This window comes from Papaver somniferum, chromosome 2 (genome assembly GCF_003573695.1).
Source record: "Papaver somniferum cultivar HN1 chromosome 2, ASM357369v1, whole genome shotgun sequence".
In the NCBI taxonomy this organism is placed as follows: Eukaryota; Viridiplantae; Streptophyta; class Magnoliopsida; order Ranunculales; family Papaveraceae; genus Papaver; species Papaver somniferum.
This window is the reverse complement of record NC_039359.1, coordinates 70,467,745-70,493,390: the sequence shown is the minus strand read 5'-3', so window position 1 is coordinate 70,493,390 and position 25,646 is coordinate 70,467,745. Positions and strand designations below refer to the sequence as shown.

General features: G+C 37.3%; 2 protein-coding genes across 2 annotated transcripts; both read right to left on the bottom strand.

Moving 5' to 3' along the window:
* Positions 1-1,043: 1,043 nt before the first annotated feature.
* LOC113351346 (sulfite exporter TauE/SafE family protein 3-like) lies at positions 1,044-19,719 on the bottom strand. The gene is made up of 10 exons (XM_026595348.1): positions 19,549-19,719; positions 13,520-13,679; positions 8,675-8,875; positions 8,523-8,587; positions 8,050-8,238; positions 3,045-3,095; positions 2,737-2,958; positions 2,475-2,568; positions 2,244-2,384; positions 1,044-1,120 (listed from the first exon to the last, which is right to left on the bottom strand). The coding sequence occupies exons 1-10, from the start codon at positions 19,717-19,719 to the stop codon at positions 1,044-1,046; spliced, it is 1,371 nt and encodes a 456-aa protein (XP_026451133.1).
* A 3,358-nt stretch (positions 19,720-23,077) lies between these two features.
* LOC113347977 lies at positions 23,078-25,646 on the bottom strand. The gene is made up of 3 exons (XM_026591667.1): positions 25,523-25,646; positions 24,665-24,864; positions 23,078-23,519 (listed from the first exon to the last, which is right to left on the bottom strand). The coding sequence occupies exons 2-3, from the start codon at positions 24,844-24,846 to the stop codon at positions 23,333-23,335; spliced, it is 369 nt and encodes a 122-aa protein (XP_026447452.1). The 5' UTR covers positions 24,847-24,864; positions 25,523-25,646; the 3' UTR covers positions 23,078-23,332.

Sequence of the window (25,646 nt, the reverse complement as noted above, 5' to 3'; positions counted from 1 at the left end):
CAAAAAATAGGAAGGGTCGTCATGTCAAATAGTTGTAGTCGTTAACTATGTTGAAGGGTCGTCATGTCAAATTTTTGAAGTCGTTAACGATGTTGAAGGGTCGTTTGGTTTTATAAATTTTGCTTGTCGGACCCTTGATCTATGAAATGGCTCGCTAGAGTCGTCAGTATATAGGAATTCCTAATTAATGTCCCTAAGAGTAACATCTTCAGAGAGTAAAAAGTTTTAGAGTCGTTGGGTTCTAGACATATTAAGTTAACGACCTTATATGACCTAACTAGCTGGAGTCGTCAATTATATCACACTTGGTTGACGATTTTTCATAACCTGCAAAAGTTGCAGGTTTGAGTCGTCAAAGATTGTGTCAAGTAATTGATGACTCCTTAGAGTCGTTTGTTTATTACCCTCTCGACTTAACGACTCTCACTCTGAGTAGTTGCATAGTGTACATGAATCGACCACTTGGGGCATCATTCATACAATTTGAAGAGTATATGAAGTTTACCTGATTGTTTTGAGCTTCGGGTTCTTCATTTTGAGGATTGGTTCCTTCATTTTGAGCAATATGATTCCTCTACTGGAATCCCCCAAAACTCAACTTTTTCCTCTCGACAACACAAAAACACAATTTTTCTTTTATCAAAATTTTATCCCTAAATCTGATTTTAATCTAATAAAACTAATTAACAATTAATTAACTTAATTACCGTTAATGATTTGGGATAGTTTAACCATTTAAAAAAGTTGGGGATAAGGGATAACTCCCAATTACTATTTCATGACCTTTTTTTGTCCTGTATCTAGAGGTCCCCAATTATTTTTCCAGAGCCCCCAATTCAGCTATCCTCATCAACCCTTAGAGTGTTGTTACTATAGGTAAAATATTTGAAACCACTTTGACCCAAATGTATATGTATACATTGGTGCGTAACTTACAAACTGGAATTCCGGAGCTTGTTTTTATTGTATACTAATCAAACATCGCACGTAGAGCTATCAGTAAAGACAATAAGGTGAGGCATATAAGATATCTCTAGTTTACATCATGCACACAATTTCTCGAAACCCAAGTACGCATTGTGCTCAATTTTATTGATCAAGTTTGCTATGCCAATCCCACCTGTTATATATTGACAACATAGAAACCATTATTACAATCCTTGTAAACAAGAAATTCTCAATGAAGTATTTGGCATCGTGAATACAGAAATAACGATGATATCTTCAGGTTCACAGACAATATTCACATTGCATATAAAATCATCATGTGGAAGTAAAATAGACATAAAATGATATAAATACGATAACTCACTCAGAGGCTTCGGGCTCTTCCTTGTCTAGTCATTGGAGAATAATTCGGTTGCTCTTGTGAGTACGAGGCATAATATAACAGAATGTAATAATAAATGCAAAAGATAAAGTACAGAATGTAAATGGGACGATGATTTACGTGGTTCAGCACTAAGGCCTACGTCCACGGGGGTTTATGTTTTACTATGTGTTTGAGAGTTACAAAGATAGTCAAATGACTTTGTGTGAATAACGAAGCTAAAGGGGAAATGGAATTCATACCTACTTTTCCTATTTCTCTCTCTTATTATCTTCTCTTATCCTCACCCCAAGCTGGTCGACCCCTTCTCTCTCAGTGGAGAGGGGTATTTATACGGATTGGACATGGGGTCCACTATCAGAGGCAACTGCAACCTTATTTTCTTGATCTTTGTGCTGATTTCGCTGGTATCTTCGTTCTCAACCGATGGAGCCAGCGGTCACGCCTGGTAACGACGGGTCACCTCTTTCTCCTCCACAAGTTGATTGACACGTACTCTATATTTAGGGTGTTTAATGAGGGTGGTTGGATCGCCTGCACGCGTCAAACAGGTGTCTGCGGCTCCTATCACATCTGTGTCAGTATGTCCAATCTCCACCGTTGATCTTGGGTCCTCCTCGAGATGGAATAAAGTAGATTCTAGGGTGTTCTTCAGTACTTCTCAGTGGCTCGATACTTCAGTGCTCCTAGGTTCTTAGCCGTCGGATCCGCTCGATAATGAACATGTATAGATGATAAATGTCCCTTTGATGTAGAGACGTGGAATCGTGCCTTGATGTCTCAGGCTGTGTGTTATCCGCGTGTGACTCTTCCGACACGTGGCAAATGATGAATTATGTGTATAAAGGCATTAAGAACCAAAGCTGCCAAAATGTTCATAGAGGGCTTAAAATATACTGTATTGACTTCTCACCTAGTAAGACTGCACTAACAAAGATCGTGAAGACGAGAACGAAGATAATGATAGAGGCTCTTCCTAAAACGGATATAGCCTTTCTCACTAAATGTTGTCCCACTAATGCAGATAAAAATGCCACTCCTAGGAAGTAAAGAGCTGTCAGAGGAAAATAAAACTTAACGTCTATGCTTTTATGAAGAAACAAGAAAAAAGAAGAAAAACAATGCTTAGAGCAAGACGTGTCACCGTAAGGAACCGGAAAACGCTTGAGAAGATAATACTGAACAACGGACATGGAAGAAGAAAAGGTCATGGCAAAAGTAGCTGTTGCAGTTGCAACCTGTTTTCATTTTATATTTTAGCTTTCGGTTGTATACATGCATTAGGCTAGTAGCTGTAGCACCACTTTGAAGAAAAATCGAAAGAGAAAGTTGTAACATTTCGGATTCATGCAGCAACATGAATACATAAATTGCAAATGCATAATCGGGTTAGTGATGAGCTTTACCTGTGGAGGAATTCCAAGCTGCAAGAAGAGAGGACCCATGATAGATCCACCACCAATACCTAATAATCCACCGACCAAACCAGCACTTACGCCAACAAAAGCAAAGAAAATTAGCTCAGGGACCTTCCACTTTGCACCCTTTTCTCCTAAAGATGCAATCACTTTCTTTCCGTTGTACAATCCAACTGCCTCATAGAGTGTCACTCCTACTGAAACAGGAATCTGTATAAACAAGGCATTTAATATTACCGGTTTATTAGAAACTAATTTTTCAACGCTTAAGTAGCTGCAGTTTTTTCAATTCTTACCTGCATTGCAGACACAAGCCAATATGTTGTCGAACACATAGTCCTGTTATTCTGTATTGAAAACATTCTATTGGGTATATTCTTGTATATTTGTATATATTCACTTACTATTTTTGAGAAGATATTCACCTTTTTTAGAATATCTTTAGAATATTTTGTAACCCTAACTCCTTTATATAGGAGTCTTTGTTATCAATGAAAACACAATTGAATCATTCCTCTTGTCTTGTTTTTGAGTTATCTTGTCTTGTCTTAGGTTATAGAAACCTTCATGGTATCTTGAGTCCGGTAGCAATGTCTAGTGTTTTAACTTCAACTTCCTCTTCACCAAACAAACAGTCCTCCATATATGCTCTAGCTTCCAATGATGGACCAGGAACTATCATCACACATGTAGTTCTCAAAGGATCCAACTATGAAGAATGGGCTAAAGGGTTTCGTATTTCTTTGGGTGCGAAACGAAAACTGGGCTTCATTAACGGTACAATCTCAAAACCTTCTAATGATTCTTCCGACCTGGATGACTGGTGGACTCTAAACTACATGATCGTTGCCTGGATTTTTAACACAATCGATCCAGTTCTTCGCTCCTCAATTTCTTATCGCGACACAACATTCGATTTATGGGAAGACATCAGGCTTCGTTTTTCTCTTGGGAATGGAATAAAAAAAATTCAGCTTAAATCTGATGTCGCCGGTTGCAAACAAAAGGATGGAGAGTCTATACAAGACTATTACGGGAAGCTGAAGAAACTCTGGGATGACATCAATGACTTTGATGCCTTACCTTCTTGTAAGTGCTCAGGTTGTACCTGTGATCTTAATACGACTCTACGTACTCGACGTAACAATGATCAGGTACGTGAATTTTTAATGGGTCTCATACCCTATTATGCTAATGTTCGTTCTAGTATTTTGGGCACCGAACCACTTCCGTCTCTGCACACTGTGTACTCTCGTCTCATCCAAGAGGAAGAGGTTCGATCTTATACTCAGCCAAAGGAGGATATCGTTTCTCCAATGGCTTTTCTCGCTCACGGCAATAAGCCACAAGGATCGAAATCAGGAGCTGTCAAAACTCCGTTGAAGTGCACCTATTGTGGTCATAATGGACATCTTGAGGATCGCTGTTGGGAGAAGCATGGATATCCAGATGGTCGCCAGCCCAGACGTCCACCTGCAGCAATCTCAAAACCGAGTCACCAGCTCACCGTAACCAACCACAGCTAAGGAAACGCTGTCGTTGGTGAGATGCCAACTACAAATCATGTTCGTCTCTCTGGTAAGCGTGGTCACATCTGGATTGTTGACACAGGAGCCTCCAATCATGTTTGTGATGACACTTTGTTTGAATCTTGTCATATTAGTCCTCTTCAAGTTGGCCTGCCTAATGGTGTCAGCATACAAGCAACCAAAATTGGAATTGTGCAGTTAAATGATTTTATTATATTGCACAATGTGCTGTTCGTTCCTCAATTCACATGCAATCTTCTCTCGTTTCTCAACTTTTATCTTCATCGCATGCTAATCATGCACAGAAGAATATTAAGTGTTCAATTCACTAACTCTGAATGTGTTATACAGGACCATACTTTGAGGACGAGGATTGGTATGGGTAAGCTCATGGATGGGCTGTATTGCTTGATGGCGGGGAAACCAACTCGTGTCAACGTTGTGTTAGAGAAGATTCCTACAGAATTATGGCACAAACGGCTTGGTCATCCTTCTATCCAAGCTTGAAGTCTCCCTCAAATTGGTTGTGTTGATAGTCAGTTAGATTTTCATGCTTGTGATGTCTGTCATAGAGCCAAGCAAACTCGTACTTCTTTTCCATTGAGTAATAGTAGGGCAGTTGATTTATTTGAGTTAATTCATTGCGACGTTTGGGGGCCTTATCATCCAAATCGTGCCTGTAACTCGAGATATTTTTAACCATTGTTGATGATTTTTCTAGATGTGTTTGGGTGTATTTGATGAAAACCAAAGATGAGGTACCTACCTTGTTAACAAACTTCTTTGCACTGGTTGACCGACAGTTTACTCGAAAGGTTAAGACTTTACGCAGTGATAATGGAACTGAGTTCAAAGGTCTCGTTTCTTTTCGAAACAATGGAATTATTCATCAAACCTCTGTCGTTAAGACACCACAGCAAAATGCTAGGGTGGAAAGAAAGCATCGTCACATTCTTAATGTCGCTCGTGCACTACGTTTTCAAGCATCCTTACCAATCGACTTTTGGGGAGAATGTGTCTTACTGCTGCCTATTTGATTAATCGAACCCCTTCTCGTGTTCTTCACTTCAAGACGCCTTATGATCTTCTTTATGGTTCAGCTCCATCTATTCACTCTCTCAGGTCTTTGGATGTCTCTGTTACGCGAAAAACCTCAACCCTTGTGATAAATTTGACAGTCGCAGTCGTCGTTGCATATTTCTCGGCTATCCATTTGGAAAGAAGGCCTGGCATCTATTTGATCTCGACACAGGTCATTACTTTCAGTCTCGAGACGTACATTTTATTGAAGATACTTTCCCGTTGGCAGATAATGATGAGCTTCTGAAACTGCACTCACTGTATTCTGATAGGTCACTGAATCAGCTACTAGAAATTGTCTGACGATCATTTGAACTGAATACAATAATCCACTGTATCTGGTGGTTCTTCTTCCGCTGCTATTCTCTCGCCTGATGACACTGCACCTCCACAGACTAGTTCAGTATTCCGTCAGTCTTCCTGGATGTACAGCACACACACATATTGCTGAGAATGATGCACAGCCGTTTTCTCAGACACCTGCTGTGATACATGTTCTGCTGATAAGGATATTGATTCAGCACCTGCTTCTTCTTCTGCTACCTGCGTCTGGTACAGAATTGTTACTCGTTCTACAGAAATGCAGATAGTCGAGATCATCATAATATAGTTGCAGACGAGGAACTTGGCCGGGGTAAACGTACAAAATTTGAGAACGTCAGGCATAAGGATTTTGTTCACTGGCAGGGTGTTTAAAACAGTCTACTAACACGACCTTGGTTTCCCCTGCAGCTTCACCTATACCAGTCAAGTCCTCAGGTACTCCCTATCCTATAACTCATTTTGTGAATTGTGATGCATTTTCTACTGCACATTTTTTTGTTGCAGCTATTTCAAATGATGTTGAACCCAAATCATTTAAAGAGGCAATGGCTGATCCACGATGGCGTCAGGCAATGCAGGCTGAAATTGCTGCACTAATCTCCAATGGTACATGGACAATTGAAGATTTGCCTGCCAACAAGTCTGCAATTGGTTGCATGTGGGTTTTTCGCATTAAGCGAAAATCTGATGGCTCAGTTGAGCGTTACAAAGCCAGATTAGTTGTTTTTGGAAATCATCAACAGGAAGGAATTAATTTCACTGAAACTTTGCTCCCACAGTAAAAATGGTGACTGTACGAACTCTTCTTGCGGTTGCTGCAATAAACAACTGGGAGTTAGTTCAGATGGATGTACACAATGCGTTTCTTCATGGTGATTTAAATGAAGAAGTCTATATGCGACTTCCTCCTGGTTTCAGTAATGGATTATCTGGCAAAGTCTGTAGACTTCGTAAGTCTTTGTATGGTTTACGCCAGGCTCCCCGGTGTTGGTATGCTAAGCTAGCAACTGCTTTGCGTACATATGGTTTTTCTGCCAGCGCTTATGATCACTCGTTATTTCTTTATCGTCATGGAAATATTATCATGTATATTCTTGTATATGTGGATGATCTTTTTATTGCTGGTAACAACACAGCTGCTATTCGCGAATTTCAGGAATATCTGGGCAGATGTTTTCATATGAAGAATTTGGGAAAATTAAAATATTTTCTTGGCATTGAGGTAGCTAGAAGTTCCAAAGGAATTTTTATTTTTCAGCGCAAATATGCTCTAGATATCTTGACAGAAACAGGCCTTCTTGGTTCAAAACCAGCTAATATTCCCATGGAAGAAAATCATCGGCTGGCTCTTGCTTCAGACTCACCTATGCCTGATCCTGATCGTTATAGAAGGTTGGTGGGGAGACTGATTTATCTCAATCTTACACGGCCGGATCCGTGTTACTCTGTTCATATTCTTTCCCAGTTTTTGCAACACCCAACTCAATCACATTGGGATGCTGCACTTCGAGTTGTGCGCTATTTGAAATCTAGCCCGGGGCAAGGTATTTTACTTCGTGCTGATTCCAAGTTAGTTCTTGACGCTTACTGTGATGCAGATTGGGCTAGCTGTCCAATTAGTCGACGTTCACTCACGGCACATTTTATCTTTCTCGGGGGTTCTCCTATATCTTGGAAAACAAAGAAACAAACCACAGTTTCTCGTTCTTCAGCCGAAGCAGAATATCGTGCTTTGGCTTCCACAACTTGTGAAATTATATGGTTAAAAGGATTATTACGGAATTTTGGTATAAGACATACAAAACCAGTTTCGATTCATTGTGATAGTCAAGCTGCGTTACATATTGCTAATAATCTTGTCTTTCATGAACGAACGAAGCATATCGAGATTGATTGTCACTTTGTGCGTGACGAAATACTTCGAGGTACTATCCGTCCATCTTATATTCATACTACCTCTCAACTAGCTGATATTCTGACTAAAGCCTTGGGTCGTCAGCAGTTTCAAAATCTTCTTCTGAAGATGGGCATTTCGATTCTTCCTGCTCCAACTTGAGGGGGGGTATTGGGTATATTCTTGTATATTTGTATATATTCACTTACTAGTTTTGAGAAGATATTCACCTCTTTTAGAATATCTTTAGAATATTTTGTAACCCTAACTCCTTTATATAGGAGTCTTTGTTATCAATGAAAACACAATTGAATCATTCCTCTCGTCTTGTTTTTGAGTTATCTTGTCTTGTCTTAGGTTATAGAAACCTTCACATTCAAGAAAGACCTAAGTAGCTGATAAATTTACTTTAAACAGAACTAGATATGTGAGGGAACCATAAATTATAGGTATCAATTGAGTGTGTAAATTAACCTTAAGAATATGCAGTATAAGAAATGCAACCCACACAAAAACAAGAAGTCCTAGTTCCTTCCAGTAGACATTCTCAAGTATTGGGACCTTAGTTCGCATCTCCTTCTGAATGCTATCACTTGCTTCACATGCTACCTGTTTTTCTTCATTGCCCAAATCACCATTTGACACCAAGCAACTGTTGTTATCCTACAAGTACATTGGAAAGAGTTCAAGAAAAATGGCTTTAATTAGAGATGGAAAAAAAATAGAACGATTAATAGAGTTACATGAAGACAAGTTGAGAAATAAAAAGATGAGAAAATTCAAATTATTGTAGAGGGATTCATCTAGAGGACCAACTCCATGTTAGTGCAAATCTTTCATTTGAAGGATGTGTTGATGTGATGGAAAACTCGCGAATACGTATGAGATGTAATTCCAGATAAAATGATATAAGCTTTACAGTAAAACTACTTTCTAACATCCTACACCTTCTTCAGTTTGGTTTCTTTTTTCCACAGTTGGACACCTTTGAAGAAAGACATAATTGACATGGCTGCATACACATAAGATGTTCAATTAGGATTTTAGTCAGAGCAGCAAAAGACTAGATTATTGAAACAGGAACAGTGTAATTCTTTACCAAGGAAAAGAATGATAAGGAAAACAGTGACCATCCAATCAGCAAAGACTTCACTAAGAATAACACCAGAACTCACACCAAGCAAGAGCATAGGTTGCATGAGAAGTGTCAAATTATAATCAATGACTGGCATATCGAGTATTGGATGCCTTCTCTTCAAGTTGTAATACATTGTTGACACAGCAGCCCCAGTTATCATACCTAAAACCCAACAGTATCGTAAATTAGTATTGGAAAATTCAAAAGAACGATTTATTTTATAAAATGCCAGACACAATTCACCATCAGTGACGGATTTTTTCCTTTCGTAAGTTGCAGTTTGAACTGTGATAGGGTGCGCATGCATTTTGCAATATGCGCGCGTGTACATGCCCCTACTTGTATTAAACAAAAAATCTTTGGAATGAATGTGAAATGCTAAAAATTTAGAGGGTGTGAAACAAGCGGCATGCGTTGGCGTATATTGTGACATTTTTGTTTCATTTAACAGTTAAAAGTTCAATTATTACATGTTCTTAATCATTTTGGGTACCAATGGATATACTGTAACATTAGGGTCACAAACTAAGTTGTTAAATGCATAAGCTAGGAATTGTCGCCAATCATCATCATACATAATTACTTGAGAAATCTTGGAAACCTTATTGTATTATTACATAAAACCGTAACCATTACAGACATAATCATATGTCTTAAATAGACAATGTTTAATACACAAAATAAGGTCAAGTCAACAATAGTTGACTTGACTAACAGTATCTCCAATACACCCCCTCAAACTGATAAGGGAACACACAATCAGTTTGAAGATACCGGAAAACAGAATAGGAAAAACAAAAAAATAACTAAGAAAAACTATAACCCTGTCAGATGACAAGAAGTATTCTGCAACTGAGTACCCTGCAACTGATCCTGGACACAAGTATTCATAAGTGATTGTAGCAATCTTGAAAAGGTAGGAGAACAGAGTCCTTTGGTAAAAATATCAGCAATTTGATCTTCACTAGCAATGTGCTGAAGTTGTAAGAAACCTTGCTCAACTAGCTCCCTTATAGTATGGTACTGAATCTCTATGTGTTTTGTCCTGGCATGGAAAACAGGATTAGATGCTAAAGCCATTGCACTAGTATTATAAAAAAAAAAGTAATGTTGGAATAGTGACTGAAACATGTAACTCAGACATAAAATCAACCAGCCACTTTAATTCACCAGAAGCCACAGACATGCATTTATATTCAGCTTTAGCTGAGGATTTATAAATATTTGATTGTTTCTTAGAAGACCATGAAACTAAATTATCACCCAAAAATACTGCATTTCCTGATGTTGACCTTCTAGTATCTGGACAGCTTGCATAGGCTGAGTCTATATAAGCTTTCAAGCACTGTAAATTTCCTTTCTTTAGAGTAATACCTAGACCCATTGTACCACTTAAATACCTCAATATCCTCTCAACTAGTTGAAGATGAACATCTGTGGGACAATGCATAAACTGTGAAACATAATTCACTCCAAAGCAAATATCTGGCCTAGTAAAAGTCAAATATTGTAAGCTTCCTACAATGGTCATGTATTCTCTAACATCATCCAATTTTGTCCCATCATGTAAAGACACTCTTGCTCCTTTTGTAACTGGTGTATCACAAGGTTTTCTATCAAGCATGTTTGCCTTAGATAGTAACTCCAAAGTATACTTATTCTGAGTTAAGACAATAGAATCAGAACTTCTAACAGCTTCAATACCCAGAAAATATCCCAAATTTCCTAACTCCTTCATAGAAAATTCATTCTTAAGAGAACTAATCAAATCATCAATCAAAACTGAAGAACTGCAAGTTAATAGAATGTCATCAACATACAATAAAAAAACCATTATACCTTGCTGAGAAAGATATACAAACATGGAATTATCTGAAATAGCCTTCTTAAAACCATATGAAATCAGAAATGAACTAAACCTATGAAACCATGCTCTAGGAGCTTGTTTCAGTCCATATAATCTCTTCTTTAGTTTGCAAACATAGTGAGAAGGAAAATCAGGATTAATGAAGCCTTGAGGCTATGTCATATAAACATCTTCATTCAAGAACCCATGCAAAAAAGCACTACTCACATCTAATTGCCTGATTGTCCAATCAAAATCTAAATCTATACAAAAAACTACTCTTACAGTTGTAGCCTTAACCACATGACTAAAAGTCTCATTAAAATCTATTCCATCTTGTTGATCATAACCCTTGGAAACCAATCTTGACTTTAACCTATCAATGGTGCCATCTAGTTTTTGTTTTATCTTATACACCCATTTACATCCCAAAATGTTCATATGTGACTCTGGAGCAACATAGTCCCATGTATCATTATTTCTCAATGCTACATATTCATCTTTCATGAAAACTTGCCATTCATGGATACTCATAACTTGCTTAAATGTTTTTGCTTCAGATAAAGTAGTTAACAAGGAAGTAAAAGCAGCTGAAATAGGATATTTGGAGGAAAAATGAGCAACAAAATCTGGTGCAAGTTTTAGGCTTTAAAATACCTCTCTGTGACCTAGTAACCATAGTAGTAGAAGAGGAATAATCAAGACTAGAAGAAGTATGAGAAGGCAAAGAAACATCAGGCAAAGAAACATCAGTCACAAATGATGAACATGAAAATAGAATTGTGTTTCATCAAAAACCACATTTTTTGAAATATAAAACTTTTTAGAAACTGGGTTGTAACATTTATACCCTTTATGTAAAGTGCTATGACCCAAAAAGATGCACTTGACAGTTTTTGTAGAAAGTTTATCATCTCTTGCATAAGCTAAATGAGGATAGCAGATAGTTCCAAAAATTTTAAGAAAAGAATAGTCTGGATTGTTTCCAAATAGAACTTCAAAAAGATATCTAAAATGTAAAACTTTTGTAGGAGTTCTTTTAATTAAATAAGAAGCATTCAAAAAAGTATCATACTAGACCTCTTTAGGACAAAAAGCATTAAACAATAAAGCATTACGCATTTCAGTAATGTGTCTACGCTTTCTTTCAGCTAGACCATTCTGTTCTGGAGTTTTGGACAAGAAATACGAATTTGAATATCACTTTGTTCAATAATAGTTTTAAAATAACCTTTTACAAGTTCAGTAGCACCATCTACTTGGAAATAAATAATTTTGGATGAAAACTGATTCTCAGTATATTGTTTAAAATGTGCAAAACACTAAGAAGCATCAGATTTGAGTTCCATTGGATAGATCCAATTGAATCTACTAAAATCATCTATAAAGACAATATAATATCTATAACATTTTAAATATGGAATAGTAAGACCCCATACGTCACAATGTATAAGAGCTAAAGGCTTATTTTCATGAGAAGAAGATAAAACAAAAGGAAGCTTCTTGCTCTGAGCAAGCTGACAAGGACGACACAAAGATAAAGAAGGAGATGTTGATAAAAAAATTTGTTTTGATGACTGTAATTTTTGAATAATAATACTAGAAGGATGACCTAGCCTATCATTCCACACTTGAGAAGAATCAAACAAAGAGGCAGAGAAACTCAGTTGTTTATATGGAAATAAAACAGAATGATTTAAAGGATACAAATTGTTAACTACATCATCATGAGCAAGAGCATTAGTATCCAAATCTCTAATTTCATAACCATAAGGAAACAATTTAAAATAGCAATGATTCTCTCTTGTAAACCTAGTAACAGACAACAAGTTATGTTTCATAGCTGACACTAACAACACATTGTTTAATCTGAAATTAGTTGTAGGTGTTGAAATGGTTGATGACCCAGTAGAAGAAATAACAAGACACTTACCATTTCCAACTTGAACAAAGTCTTTTCCTTTATAAGAAGAAGAATTCTGAAGTAAGCCATCATTTCCAGTCTGTGTACTGTAGCACCTGAGTCAGCTAGCCATTGTGGAGTTTCAGAAGTAGAAGGAGCAGCATGATTTTAAAAGTGCAACCTTCCATAGATGTAAAACCATTTTGTGAGTGAAACTGTTGTTGCTGAGCCATATTTTCTGAACCATTTGCTGAAGGCATTGGTGGTGGATAGTATCTGAAATGACACCTGCTAGCATAATGACCTCTTTTTCGACAAATCTGACACTCAACCTGAGAATAATTTCTCCTTCCATTTGCATCCCCAGAAGAATTCCAATTTGAACTATAAGTATTCTTATTGATATTATTGTTTTTTTTATAATATTGGAAACCTTATTGTATTATTACATAAAACCGTAACCATTACAGACATAATCATATGCCTTAAATAGGCAATGTTTAATACACAGAATAAGGTCAAGTCAACAATAGTTGACTTGACTTACAGTATCTGCAATACACCCCCTCAAACTGATAAGGGCACACACAATCAGTTTAAAGATACAGGAAAACAGAAAAGGAAAAACAAAAGAATAGCTAAGAAAAACTATAACTCTGTCAGATGACAAGAAGTATTCTGCAACTGAGTACCCTGCAACTGATCCTGGACACAAGTATTCATAAGTGATTGTAGCAATCTTGAAAAGGTAGGAGAATAGAGTCCATTGGTAAAAATATCAGCAATTTGATCTTCACTATCAATGTGTTGAAGTTGTAAGAAACCTTGATCAACCAGCTCCCTATACTCTCTATGTGTTTTGTCCTGGCATGGAAAACAGGATTAGATGATAAAGCCATTGCACTAGTATTATCACAAAAAAGTAATGCTGGAATAGTGACTAAAACATGTAACTCAGACATCAAATCAACCAGCCACTTCAATTCACCAGAAGCCATAGACATGCATTTATATTCAGCTTCAGCTGAGGATTTAGAAACAGTTGGTTGTTTCTTACTTTTAGATACCGGAACTGAGGATTTTGCATCAAATCCGATGATTAGTGTGAGCATTGGAACGAAAATTGCACCTCCTCCGACTCCTCCAATGCTCTCGCATGCTGCTCCGATGAACCCAACAACATACCCTATTATGATTTTCCAACCGAATTTCATCTCCTATTACAAAAATCATCCATGACAATTCAATTTACTTTTCAAGCAAACAAAATTTATTCTGTATGTACTTACCGTCCAGTGATGTTGATAACGGGCTTGTTTCGAGGAACTACCAGATAAACTTCTTCGACGTAGAAAATAATAATCAGACTGATCGACCAGCAGTTCATGATCATGCCTATTAGTACTGGATGATAAGTTTTTGATGAGTTTAATCTCATTATGATTTATCGGGTTTGCTGAAACTAATAAGAAAAACCCAAATACAACAAATGTTAATATTGCGATTATCAAACCACTAATAGACGACAGGAATTCAAATACAACAAATGTAAATATTCCGATTTAATATTCCTCCATACCAGAAAAACCCGACAAGTATAAATTTTGACGTTGACAATCCATCTCCATCTCTGAATCTTTAACTAGACGATAAGAATTCAAAATTATCTCAAAGCGATAAATAGTTTTATTTGTTCCCAATGGTTTTTTTTTTTATCAGATCCCAAATGTTCATCTAACTAACTTCAACGTTTTCTTTGCAACAACTGTTAGGCTCATGAATTTTTGGTTCTCAAAGAAGAGCACGCTAGCTGCATAATGGTTTTTAGCTCAAAAAATCAATCGTCATAAGAAACCATTACTCGCAGCAAAATTTTACAAAACCCTTTTACAAATAGTCAACGGCTATCACGGTTTTTTGATGTTATGTTTTTTGATGTTATCATCACAATGTTTTTCGTTGAATTATCTTTGAGTGTAATTATTGCCTAGACTCTAGAGTAGGTGCTTTTAATAAAGGGACTATATAGATATAGTTCTTGTGTTTAAAATTGAAAAGAAACAATTTCCATGGGTTTTTTAATCTTAATTAGGAGGTTATTTTTTAAGACAACGGCGGGAATTGAACTCCTAATCTATAACTTCGGAGTTCAACCCCTATAAAACTGGGCTAATCCCAGTTGGTTACGTCGCATGAGTTGTTATCATGAGTTTTATAAATATCTAATGTTGGGGACCTTGGGATAACTGAGTTGATCTATATATATTGCTCAAACTGCGAACAAGTTTGTTCGACAAAATTTATGGACTTAGTCTGGAGTAAAGTTTCATTTGCATTGATCAATATAATCATGTTTCCAGTTCTTGAACACAAATACCACCTATACGGCTATACTACACTTATTTGAAGAATTGGACCATATCTTTAAAAAGAAAAATTCAATTAGGAAAAAGAAGAAAATATTGATAAAAAAAGGGGGCATGAAAGATTACGGAGAAAACCCAATAACAAGCTAGTAAGAAGTAAAACAACAACTTAAAATTGGTTGAGATACAACATTCTCCGGTTCACCCTGACCTCTTGTTAAGATATTGTTGTAACAAAAATATTTCCACACCAGTCCTCGAGATTTGTATTGAAAGACATAATCTTAACCGTTACATGAATTAAGATTTATACCTTATGAATGAGTTCTGATGATAGAATATGAACCGGGATTCAGTAGTATCTTTAGTGATGCCTTCCTGATGTATGAGAATTTTCCAGGTGCTTGATGAATCAGTTCTCCTAAAACTTTGTCTCTTTAAGAATTGTTGATGAGTGAAGAGGGGTACCTGCAAAGACACTTTGATGCCTCAATGAGTAAAAGATCTAAGCATGTTTTTATGGACATAGAAGGATTAGAAATGTGTATCTTTCCAGTTGGAATTCCGTCTCTATTTATAGGTTATGGAAGAATTGTATCTAGTCCTGTTTATATCTAGATGCATTTTCACTATGTATCTAGACCAACTGTTTTCCAGGTTTATCTTGGTCCTTTTTGTAGGATCTACAACCTCCAGGTTACACCCGGTCTTATTCTGTTCCCTCCCTTTTCTGGGGATTAGTAACTTCCAGGGTTTGAATGGTCTTTAAATGATTCCTCCCTTTTCTAGGGATCAGTAACTTCCAGGTTATACCTAGTCTTCTTAATAGTCGATTCCTCCTTTTTCTGAGGATCAGTAACTTCCAGGTTATACCTAGTATTCTGGTGTAGAAGGATAATTGCTAACAGGGCTATAATTATCCTTCTATATTTTTTACCCAAGAGCCCAATGTTTATCTTGGGTAAAATTATTGAGCTGAGGAACTGTGGCCCATATAGCAAAATATATGGTACAAACATTGCCCCCTCTTAATCCTCAACTTGTTTATGGGTTAAGAAGAGTCCCTTTGTTCAACTGTTTCGGACTTTTAATCAGACGCCCCTAATCTACTTGTTGAAGTGAGATGGTAGTCTGCTTGCTAACAAGGCTGCACTTGTGTCGCTGGATGAAAGTTTTCCATAGTCGAATATGAACGACGCTTGATGATTATATCACGAGTTTCAAGTTATGTGTTTGCTGCTTTAACATGTCTTCTTTCTTGAAACACAACAATTTTTTTTATTTTCGATGTGGCAGCTATTGCACTGACTGCTATAAATGTTGGCACGTCTTGGATAATGTATCTCGTTTTTGAGACAAGAGTTCGTGGTTGCACTGGAGAAAAACTTGGTGAGATTTTATCCTTGCGATGAGTGTAAGACTTAATCCTTCCCTTGTGATTTGAGGCCGTAGATGCCAGCACGACGAAATACTTTCTGCTCGTACTGTAGTTGTTGTATAACTTCACAGTTCAAAAAAAACTAGCGTTTTTATTCTGTCGAGTATAGACCATGGCACTTAGATTTGGTGATGCTGTATAAATATACTCCAATCGATGTTCCAATAATGATGATGATGTCGAATCGTGATCTACACCTTTTAGATGGTTGTAAAATATCACAACTACTCATGCAAGCTTGATAAGTGATGTTCTTCGAGTGATGCTTCACTATTATGTATGAAACTTATTCCTTTGAGATCTTCATATTATATAGCTATGGTTTTCTTTCTTTACAACGTCCATCCTTGCGATTTTTTTTATTCTTCTTTTTTTCTTCTCCTCGCTCTTTTCCTCTATGTCCAACAAAGTCTCTTCATGCAAATATTTTTATTTTATTTTTCCTCTTTTGCTCCACCTCCAAGTATGCTTTTTCATGCAAATGGGGTTCCATTTCCCATGGAACAAGGTCCTTGCTATTCTTGAGCCCGCGCTAAATAGGTTTTAGCTTGCTCGGAAATTTGCGGAAGTATTGACTAAGACCGTGCAAGGAATATTTTTTGAAATATTTCCTCTAATCAAAGCCAAGTTATGATCGGTGCTAGCTATGTGAGAGTTATTGTTTAACTTCTCTAGATAGTATGCCCGATGCTTTTGTCCGATATTAGCTATGCGAGTGTTATTGCTAAATGACTCTATCTAGTATCAAAATGTGTGGATCATGCATTTGTTTATGAATTATGCATTTGTATGTGAATTGTGTATTTGTTGTATGGCTAGGAAATGCGAATAATATTAGAAAATTGAGAAATAGTTTAGGCTTACCTTATGAGGCATGAATGGGTCAAATATCGGAAATATGCATCCCGAAGTCAATTGTCAACTATTGATCCAATTTGCTGGAGTTCCATGTTTTTGGATTCATTTTCCTGCTGCTCGCTTAATATAACGTCCCTCCTGCTAGCTTATTAACCAGGTAAAGTGCTTCCCCAGACGCCCCTAGTTGCTCGACTATTGTGAGTAAAATATGCAATGGTTTGTAAGTCAAACTGTTTTAAATTCGTGCAAGTTTGAACTTGGAATGATCCAAAATAACATATAATTGGTTGGATTGCGAGCTGGATCACTAGTTGGATCAACGAGGAATGTTGGGTCCATGAGTTGCATCGTTAGAGAAGTCTTAAGTTTGATTGATTGACAATGGCGCGTCTAGGAAAGCTCCGTTACGGGAGACCAAGTAATGCGAAAATTGGGATAGTGATATGTTAGTGATTCTTTTCACTGATTTTGTACGAGCATACAACTTGAGGGATGAATATTTGCAATGTTAGGTTAAGAGAGCATGAATATGTTGATTGTATTGCAACTGACGCCGATAGTTGATGTTCATGTCGCTAGGCGTGTCACTGTTGACAACCCCATCCTCACAGTGTGTGATGCATGCGTGTACTTTTTTTATGCGTAACAATAAGATTGCATTCGTGGCGGAATACATCGAAGATTATTCTAATGTAAGCCATCCGAGGTGATTGTCTCCTATTTGCAGGCGACATGGAGGAACAACAATTTTTGTTTTGTGTTTTGATTTTTCTTTCTCTAGTTTGTGCTTGTTTGAGCGTTGGTTTTCAATGTAATACTCCTTTCGCTTTCGTTCGTCGAGGTACTCATTTCGCTTCTGCTTGCCGAGGTATTTCTCCCTCTCTTGCATGTTGTTTTTCCGTTGGGTAGCTCCTGATTGTCATTCTGATTCCTAGACGATACGATGGCTTTTGTAGCGGTCATTCGGTCATCGATCTACCCTTGCGACATTATCATCTTCAATGTCTTACCTTTCATACGGTCTGTGTCTCCTATCGTCACCACTCCGCAAATGTTGTGCCCTCCAAACCTCATGTGAAAGTCGTGCATGCCGACGTGGAACGATACTTTTAGAGTATTAGGTACTATCCATTTGCAGTATCTTATCCACTAAGGTCTCCAGTAGTCTGTTTGACTATTTTCCTTCTCTAACTGTTGCAGTTTTTCGAGCAAACCCAGATCTCCGGGTGTTACTCTGGTCCTCTATACTTGCACAATACGCGATACTAAATGAAAGCCTCTATTTTCAAGGGATTTTGGACGCGATTTTAATATGTTCTTTTGATGCTGATATAAATCTATTTCGTTTAGATTAGCACCTTCACTTAAAAGAGGCGTTGCAATACATACCTCGCAATTTCTATTACTTATCCCGTAGGTATAAGTTCTTGCTGAAGGACGTCCTAATATCGTCGTTGTTGGTGATGTTTCAACTTCTTCTCGGAGTGGGTATCAACTTTGTTCCAAAATCTTAGTACTCTTGCATCTGCATAAATGTTCCATCACTCCGACTTTCTTGTGATGTAGCTCTGGATCTTGATTTGTGTTTGATGATTCCTTCTCAGCCCCACGGTAGGAGCCAAAAGATTTTGTAGAAAAAATGTTTCCACAACAATCCTCGAGATTTGTATTGAAGGATATAATCTTAACCGTTGGATGAATTAAGATTTATAACTTATGAATGAGTTCTGATGATAGAATATGAACCGTTGGATGATTCAGTAGTATTTTCGTGATACGTTCCTGATGTATGAGAATTTTCCAGTTGCTAGATGAATCAGTTCTCCTAAAGCTTTGTATTTTCAAGAATTGTTGATGAATGAAGGGGGAGGGGGATACTTGCAAAGACACTTTGATGCCTTAATGAGTAAAAGATCTAAGTCTATCTCTATGGTGTGCTAATCCAGCAGCTAGATTAGCAGTCCACATCAGCGCCCAGCGTTGTTTGGTTCAGCGCAACCAATCTCAGCCACCAGATCAAAAAATAAATCTCCCGGCGGTGAACCATTCATCAAAAAGGTGATTTTTGTGACGCTGAACCATTCATCGCTACTATCTCGCTGCTAGTTCAAGTGCGAGCAAATGCTAGGAGAGAGAACTAGTGTTAACAAATAGACAACAACCTTTTTTTTAATTGCAACACTTTTCTGCTAATCTAGCCTACAGGACTAAGTCTAACCAGGTTTTTATGGAAAGAGAAGGATTAGAAATGTGTACCTTTCCGGTTGGAATTCCACCTCTATTTATAGGATATGGAGGAATTGTATCCAGTTCAGTTTGCGTCTAGATACATTTTGACTATGTATCTAGACCAAATGCTTTCCAGGTTCATCCTGGTCAAAACCAATTTCCTTTTTTTTAGGATCTACAACCTCCAGGTCATACTTGGTGTTCTTCTGTTTCCTCCTTTTTCTGGGGATCAGTAACTTCCAGGGTTTGAATGCATACCTGGTCTTTAAGTGATTCCTTCCTTTTTTGAGGATCAGTAACTTCCAGGTTATACCTGGTCTTCTTAATAACCGATTCCTCATTTTTCTGAGGATCAGTAACTTCCATGTTATACCTAGTTTTCTGGTGTAGAATGATAATTGGTGACAGGGCTATAATTATCCTTCAATATTTTTTACCCAAAAAACCAATGCTTATCTTGGATAGAATTATTGGGCTGGGGAACTTGGGCCCATATACCAAAATATATGGTACAAACAGATACATCAACGAAATCTCTAACAAGTGCTCAACTAAAAATAAAGAATCTGATGATGTTTTAAGCTTGTGCCAGTCTTCTCCTTGAGACCAAAGAATCTTGCACTGCGTTCATTCCAAAGGCCTTTTAGGCATCTGAGTCTGCCAATAATGACATGAACAACATCTTCATTGACGTAACCGGTGGGATATACAGTTCCTGAAACTCTCCTCAAGTCCATGCTTTTAATTTGATGAAGTATACATGTAGGTACTAGGTAGGTCGTGTCCAGACTCCAATCTTGTGCCGACTAAGTTTTTATTGGACATTTTCATTTATCAAAATGATGAAATTGAGATGTCAAGTAAGCACTCGTTAGAGAGTGTGCACAAAACCGGGCACCCAAATGCCGCTTGCCTATATATGAGATGCAAGTAAAAATGGAATGAAATCATTGAAATGATGGCCGTCAGCCTTGCCGAGTTGCAGCTGAGCTACATTACAATTAAGTTAAAAGCATTAATGAAGTCGTGGTATCAACCTAGAGGTTATATCCAGAGTCCACGGCTAACTTGATAAAGCAAGAGCTACAAAAATTCTCTTATCCTGAGGAGGTATAATTTTCTTATCAGTTTTCTATTCATAAACGAGAACATTTCTACGTTTTCGAAATCGATGCTGATCTTTTATTTTGGTGGCTTCCATTATTTACTTGCCTTTGTGATAGCGTTTTAGGTGATGATATTCTTCAGCGCACACGGAGTACTGGTTACCTATGTCAGATGGAAGATTGCATCAGATAGATCATGCAAGAGCTAGAAGCTAGAGAAACCTTCAATGAGCACACTCTTGCTTACCAGGTTAGCTTCAAATGATATTTTGATAGGAATCTCCTAAATTTCCATCACCGTTGTCAATGAATGGAATTATATAACTCCGTCGTGTCGTGGTCGATTTTTGTCATTCCGGTACGCGCGGTTATCATCTGGTAAAAGAAGCTTATTTTCTACTACTATATGTTGTACAAACTTGGGTGATTTGCGAGCTGTTATAGGCTCCCCCCTAAGTAGACGCAGCACAATAGGATTGGGCATGTCAATTTAAGGCATCATTCATTCAGGGTTCATAACCGCTCTAAACACCAAGACTACTCTAATCTGTCCGTTTGGTTGTCCTTCAATACCCCTCAAGTCACGCTATATAAACACAACATATTCTCATAATCTCATATCATACACAAATCTCTCTTTATCTCTACGAATTTCATCTCCTTTAGAAAACACATAAAAAATCAAGGAACCCCAAGATTCTTCTTCAATCAAGCAAGAATGGTGATGTCTGGATCATCAATGGCAACTTACTTCATGGTCTCATTAATCCTCCTCATTTCTGCTTTCATTATAGCAATTACAATTTCTGATCAACAACAACAGCAACAGAAAGAAACCCGCACCATTGTTGTCCCTGGTTCTTCTTCTTCTACATTCAATATATTCAAGAAAGAAGCATCATCATCATCAGAACAACAATTTGAGAAGATAATTGAAGCTTTAATGGCTACTCAAGATTACAGTAACTGGGCTGAGGTACTTACTGCAACCTTTTTAATCCCAACTGATGATAATCCCTATTCTTCTTCTTGCCAATCTTTATCATCAACTATTAGTTATCACATAATCCCACAACAACTCTCTTTCTCTGTTCTTCAAACTTTTCCTATAGGTTCAAGAATCCCTACTCTATTACCTGAAAAATCAATTCTTATAACCAATAACTCTAAATCAAATTACACAATTGATGAAATTCAAATCACATATCCTGATTTGTATGTGAACGGAGCTGTTGTTGTGCATGGAATTAACTCTACCCTAAACTACACTGTTTATGGTTGTAAAGATAGTGGGAGGAGGAGGAGTCTTCTTGACGACAACCCGTTTTTTTCGATTATTAGAGATGATGATGGTAATGAAACACGAGGGGTTACTGTTTCTGTATCTTCGTCGAGTATAAGTTCTATGCAATGGGTTACAGCATTCACAGTTGTTTTTTGCTGTTTTCTTCTGGTTCTTGGTTGTATATTGGTTCGGTTTTGTTTGAAACAACAAGGAGGAGGAGGAGGATCTGTTAATCATGAAGAGGAGATGCAACCTTTAAATGTCGTGAACCAGGGAAATCTGAATGTTGGTAATGAAGAAGTTCAAGAACATGATAATGTACAGAATTTAGATGCTCAAGAAGTTCAAGGACATGTTAATGTACAGAATTTAAATGCTGAAGAAGTTGTTAATGTGGGACACGAAGGCGTTGTCAATGAAGAAGCAGCATTAGTTGGTGTTGGTGTTGCTGATCCAATAATAGAGTTTCCAGAAGAAGGAGAGAATGGAAATCCGATCCTTAATGATCAATTTGGTGGTGCAGCAGAGGTGCAAGAAGATGAGAATGGGAACCTGCACGTGGTAATCAACCAAATTGTTGAAGAAGAAGAAGAAGAAGAACATGTAGAAAGTCCTGTGTCCATAGAGCAGGAATCAGGGCCTGAGAACTCTAGCGGAGGTTCCAATGAATGAGGAGGTGAAATGAGTGTAAAAAATTTCAGAACTTCCGGTCTGTAATCTTGTTTTTCGTATAATTTCGGGGTTCCTCTGTATTTGTTCACAGTAGATAGTTGATGAACTCAATGTAGTTGATTGCTTGTTTTTGGTGTTGCAACATTGCACAGTTAGGATTACTAATCCATGAGACCAGCAAATTTGCATCAAATCCGTCTTGTTGCGGTTCTTGAGAGGATTTGTATTTGGGGGCTTGTGGTGCAGTTTGAGACTGAACTCTGAAGTGAAGCAATGTGCAACCTGACATGACTCTGGATACTTCCAGTGAAGACTCCCATGTGTTGCGGTTCTTGAGAGGATTTGTATTTGGGGGCTTGTGGTGCAGTTTGAGACTGAACTCTGAAGTGAAGCAATGTGCAACCTGACATGACTCTGGATACTTCCAGTGAAGACTCCCATGTAATTGATGCTTGATGTGTAATTTTCTTGACATTCAACTGCTTGGCTTTTACCAGGAGAAACCATCACTAAGTATCTGCTTTTACAGCGCCATTCAGCTGTAAAAATCGAGTTTGAATGCAAATTTGTTCAGTTTTGTTATTTGAGCATTTTAGGTTGCAGCGAAAACAAGCAAGAGTAAAATCATATAGGAGTAATATATGAGCAACAGACCAGAGACTAATATCATCCAAAAATATGGAACCTCTTGCAATTGAAAAAAGAAGAAGAAGAAATCTGTCGAATTCGAGAATTATTATTGCTACCAGCCTATCACTATTGTCTCACTGAGCAGTTCTCAGTGCCAAAAGCTTTGCAGGAAAATCAAAATTTTGAATTTAAGGTATGTCAGTCGCTAAGAATCACAACATTCTTCAAATTTCACAAAATGCAAATCCAAGGCGAACTCTTTTTTACTCCACGCAATGATTTATCTTCAGACATTGTAACCAGTGAACGTGAATCCTCTTCCCACAATCTCACCAGCACAAAACCAGCAGAAGACCTCCAGTCCGAAAAGAGCTGCAATCCCTGCATCCTCAACCTTAAGGTCTTGCCTGTTCTTCCAAAGTCCCTTCACGTGATTTACCTCCTTCCAGAAAGTTTCGGTACGTCCAGGAATGCTGTGACAAAACAAAAACCTCATTCATTTGACGAGAAAATATAAAAGATGACTTGTGGAAAACACTTTCTGAACAAATCAATTGCCACTCACTTAATAAAGGTTTGTATGCTAAGCATGAAATTCTGTAGTTCATATAGGGTTCAACAATGAGAACAAAATCTTGTTGGTTTTGTGGTTTACAAAGAATATAATTATTCATCATCGACCCAATAAACAAACACCTCAAACAATTATCAATTCAGTGGTTGGACAGAAAATTTAATAATGAGTTGTCCATTTCAAACTGATAACCACAAAATACAGAAAGAATTAGGAGCTGTTTCCCCAATACCCCGAAGGTTATAAGTAAAGTAGATACATCATTGATTGTGTAACAATACTAACTTCACCAGAAAACCTATGTTGGATAAGCTTTCGATAAGAATACAGCTTTGCCTTAGAAGTAAAGTAGATACATCACCGAGACAAAATACAGCTTTCCTACACTGGCCACAGAAAAAGAATCTCTAGACTACAAAAGTACACTACTTTGTGTTGGTTTTAACCAAACGCATATACCATGAATATAGCTAATTGTGAACCGAATGATTGTGGCTATTCAGACGTTTTCAATTTATTAAGGAACTAAAATTTGCAAGATGAATTCCTTGAGATGATTACAAGAACTGAAGTAACTGAAAAACTTTTAAACCTAGAAATTCCCACGAGAACCAAACTCTGAGATGAACTGTATGGGGAGCTCCAAGTCATGACAAAGTTATGTTACAAACTAATCTACAAAATGCACTTCTTTGAGATTGTACAACCCAGGAAGGGCTCAACTGTGAGATCCTCAGCAGCAAGTGAGCAACAAGCATATGACACATGCTAAGCTCAACTATTTTCACATACCAACAAAAGGCCAATTCAAACAATTTGGACACAAGAAACTATATCTAAAGGAAGATAAAATCTCTCTTATAAGTGCTCATTGGGTGATGCAGTTATTAACAAGTTAACTTTACTGGTCCTGCAACATAAAACAGCAATCCTAAACCAACAGGCACGGCAAACCCTAACCAAAAGGCATACCAAAATGTACAAGCCAACTGATAACCCATAGATAAGCAAAAGACATAACATTCCAGAAGAGAGAAAGATTACCTTGCAAGACGAGTGTAAAACAATTGCTTTGACAATTCATTGCATTTCTCAATAGTAGCAGGTTCCTGAATGAATTGCTTGTTCTTCTCAATCATCTGCTTGTAGTACGTACCGCCATGCTTGGCAACGAACGATGTAGCTTGACATGCTTTCGCTTGCAACTGAACCAACTTTGACGCCATGGATTCGACAAATTAACACTGACAGCAAAAAACAACATCGATTCATTTAAAAATCACTCACGCACGTCTCAGTCCTAAATCACAATACCACCTTTACAAAGCAAATCATACATAAACAAGCATCACCTATACATCCTAACAAGTAACACCTACAGTTATACTACATTGTGCTAAATTCAAACAATCCACTAGAAATGTTCATAATTTTGCAATACCAACACCAACTCAACTAAAAGTATCCACACAAAAAAACCATGATGAATCCCTTAAATGTTAAGGTCTAACTACAGTTAGACAATGCCCGAAAGCAAAATGATGTGAGAGTTGTGTACATACCCAGTCAGTACAAAATCACAGTCAGTACCATGTTACGATTATACCCAAACTTTCCTCTAAAAACCCTAACAAATTGATTAAATTTCCAAGTACACCCTTTCACAGATCACTTTTTAGATCTATTAAACAAAACAAATCTAGCTCAAAACCACAATTTACATAAACCCCACACCCAAAATTCATCAAAAACAAAACCCTATAAAAGACTAACTAAGAAAACCCAGATTCAGAAATAAATCAAACCGACAAAGAAATCATAGATCAAATAAAACCAGATGCCAAATCAAAAATCCCTTTACAGTGATAAATGAGAAACGAAGATTTGGGAGAGAAATTTCACCTTGCTGAAGAGAATCGTAGAGACAACAAAAAAAAATGGTGAGAGAGAGGGGAAAACAACTCTCGTCACTCACAGATTGGTGAAAGAAGGAACAATTTCTATTGACTTCACTAGTTTTATGTTG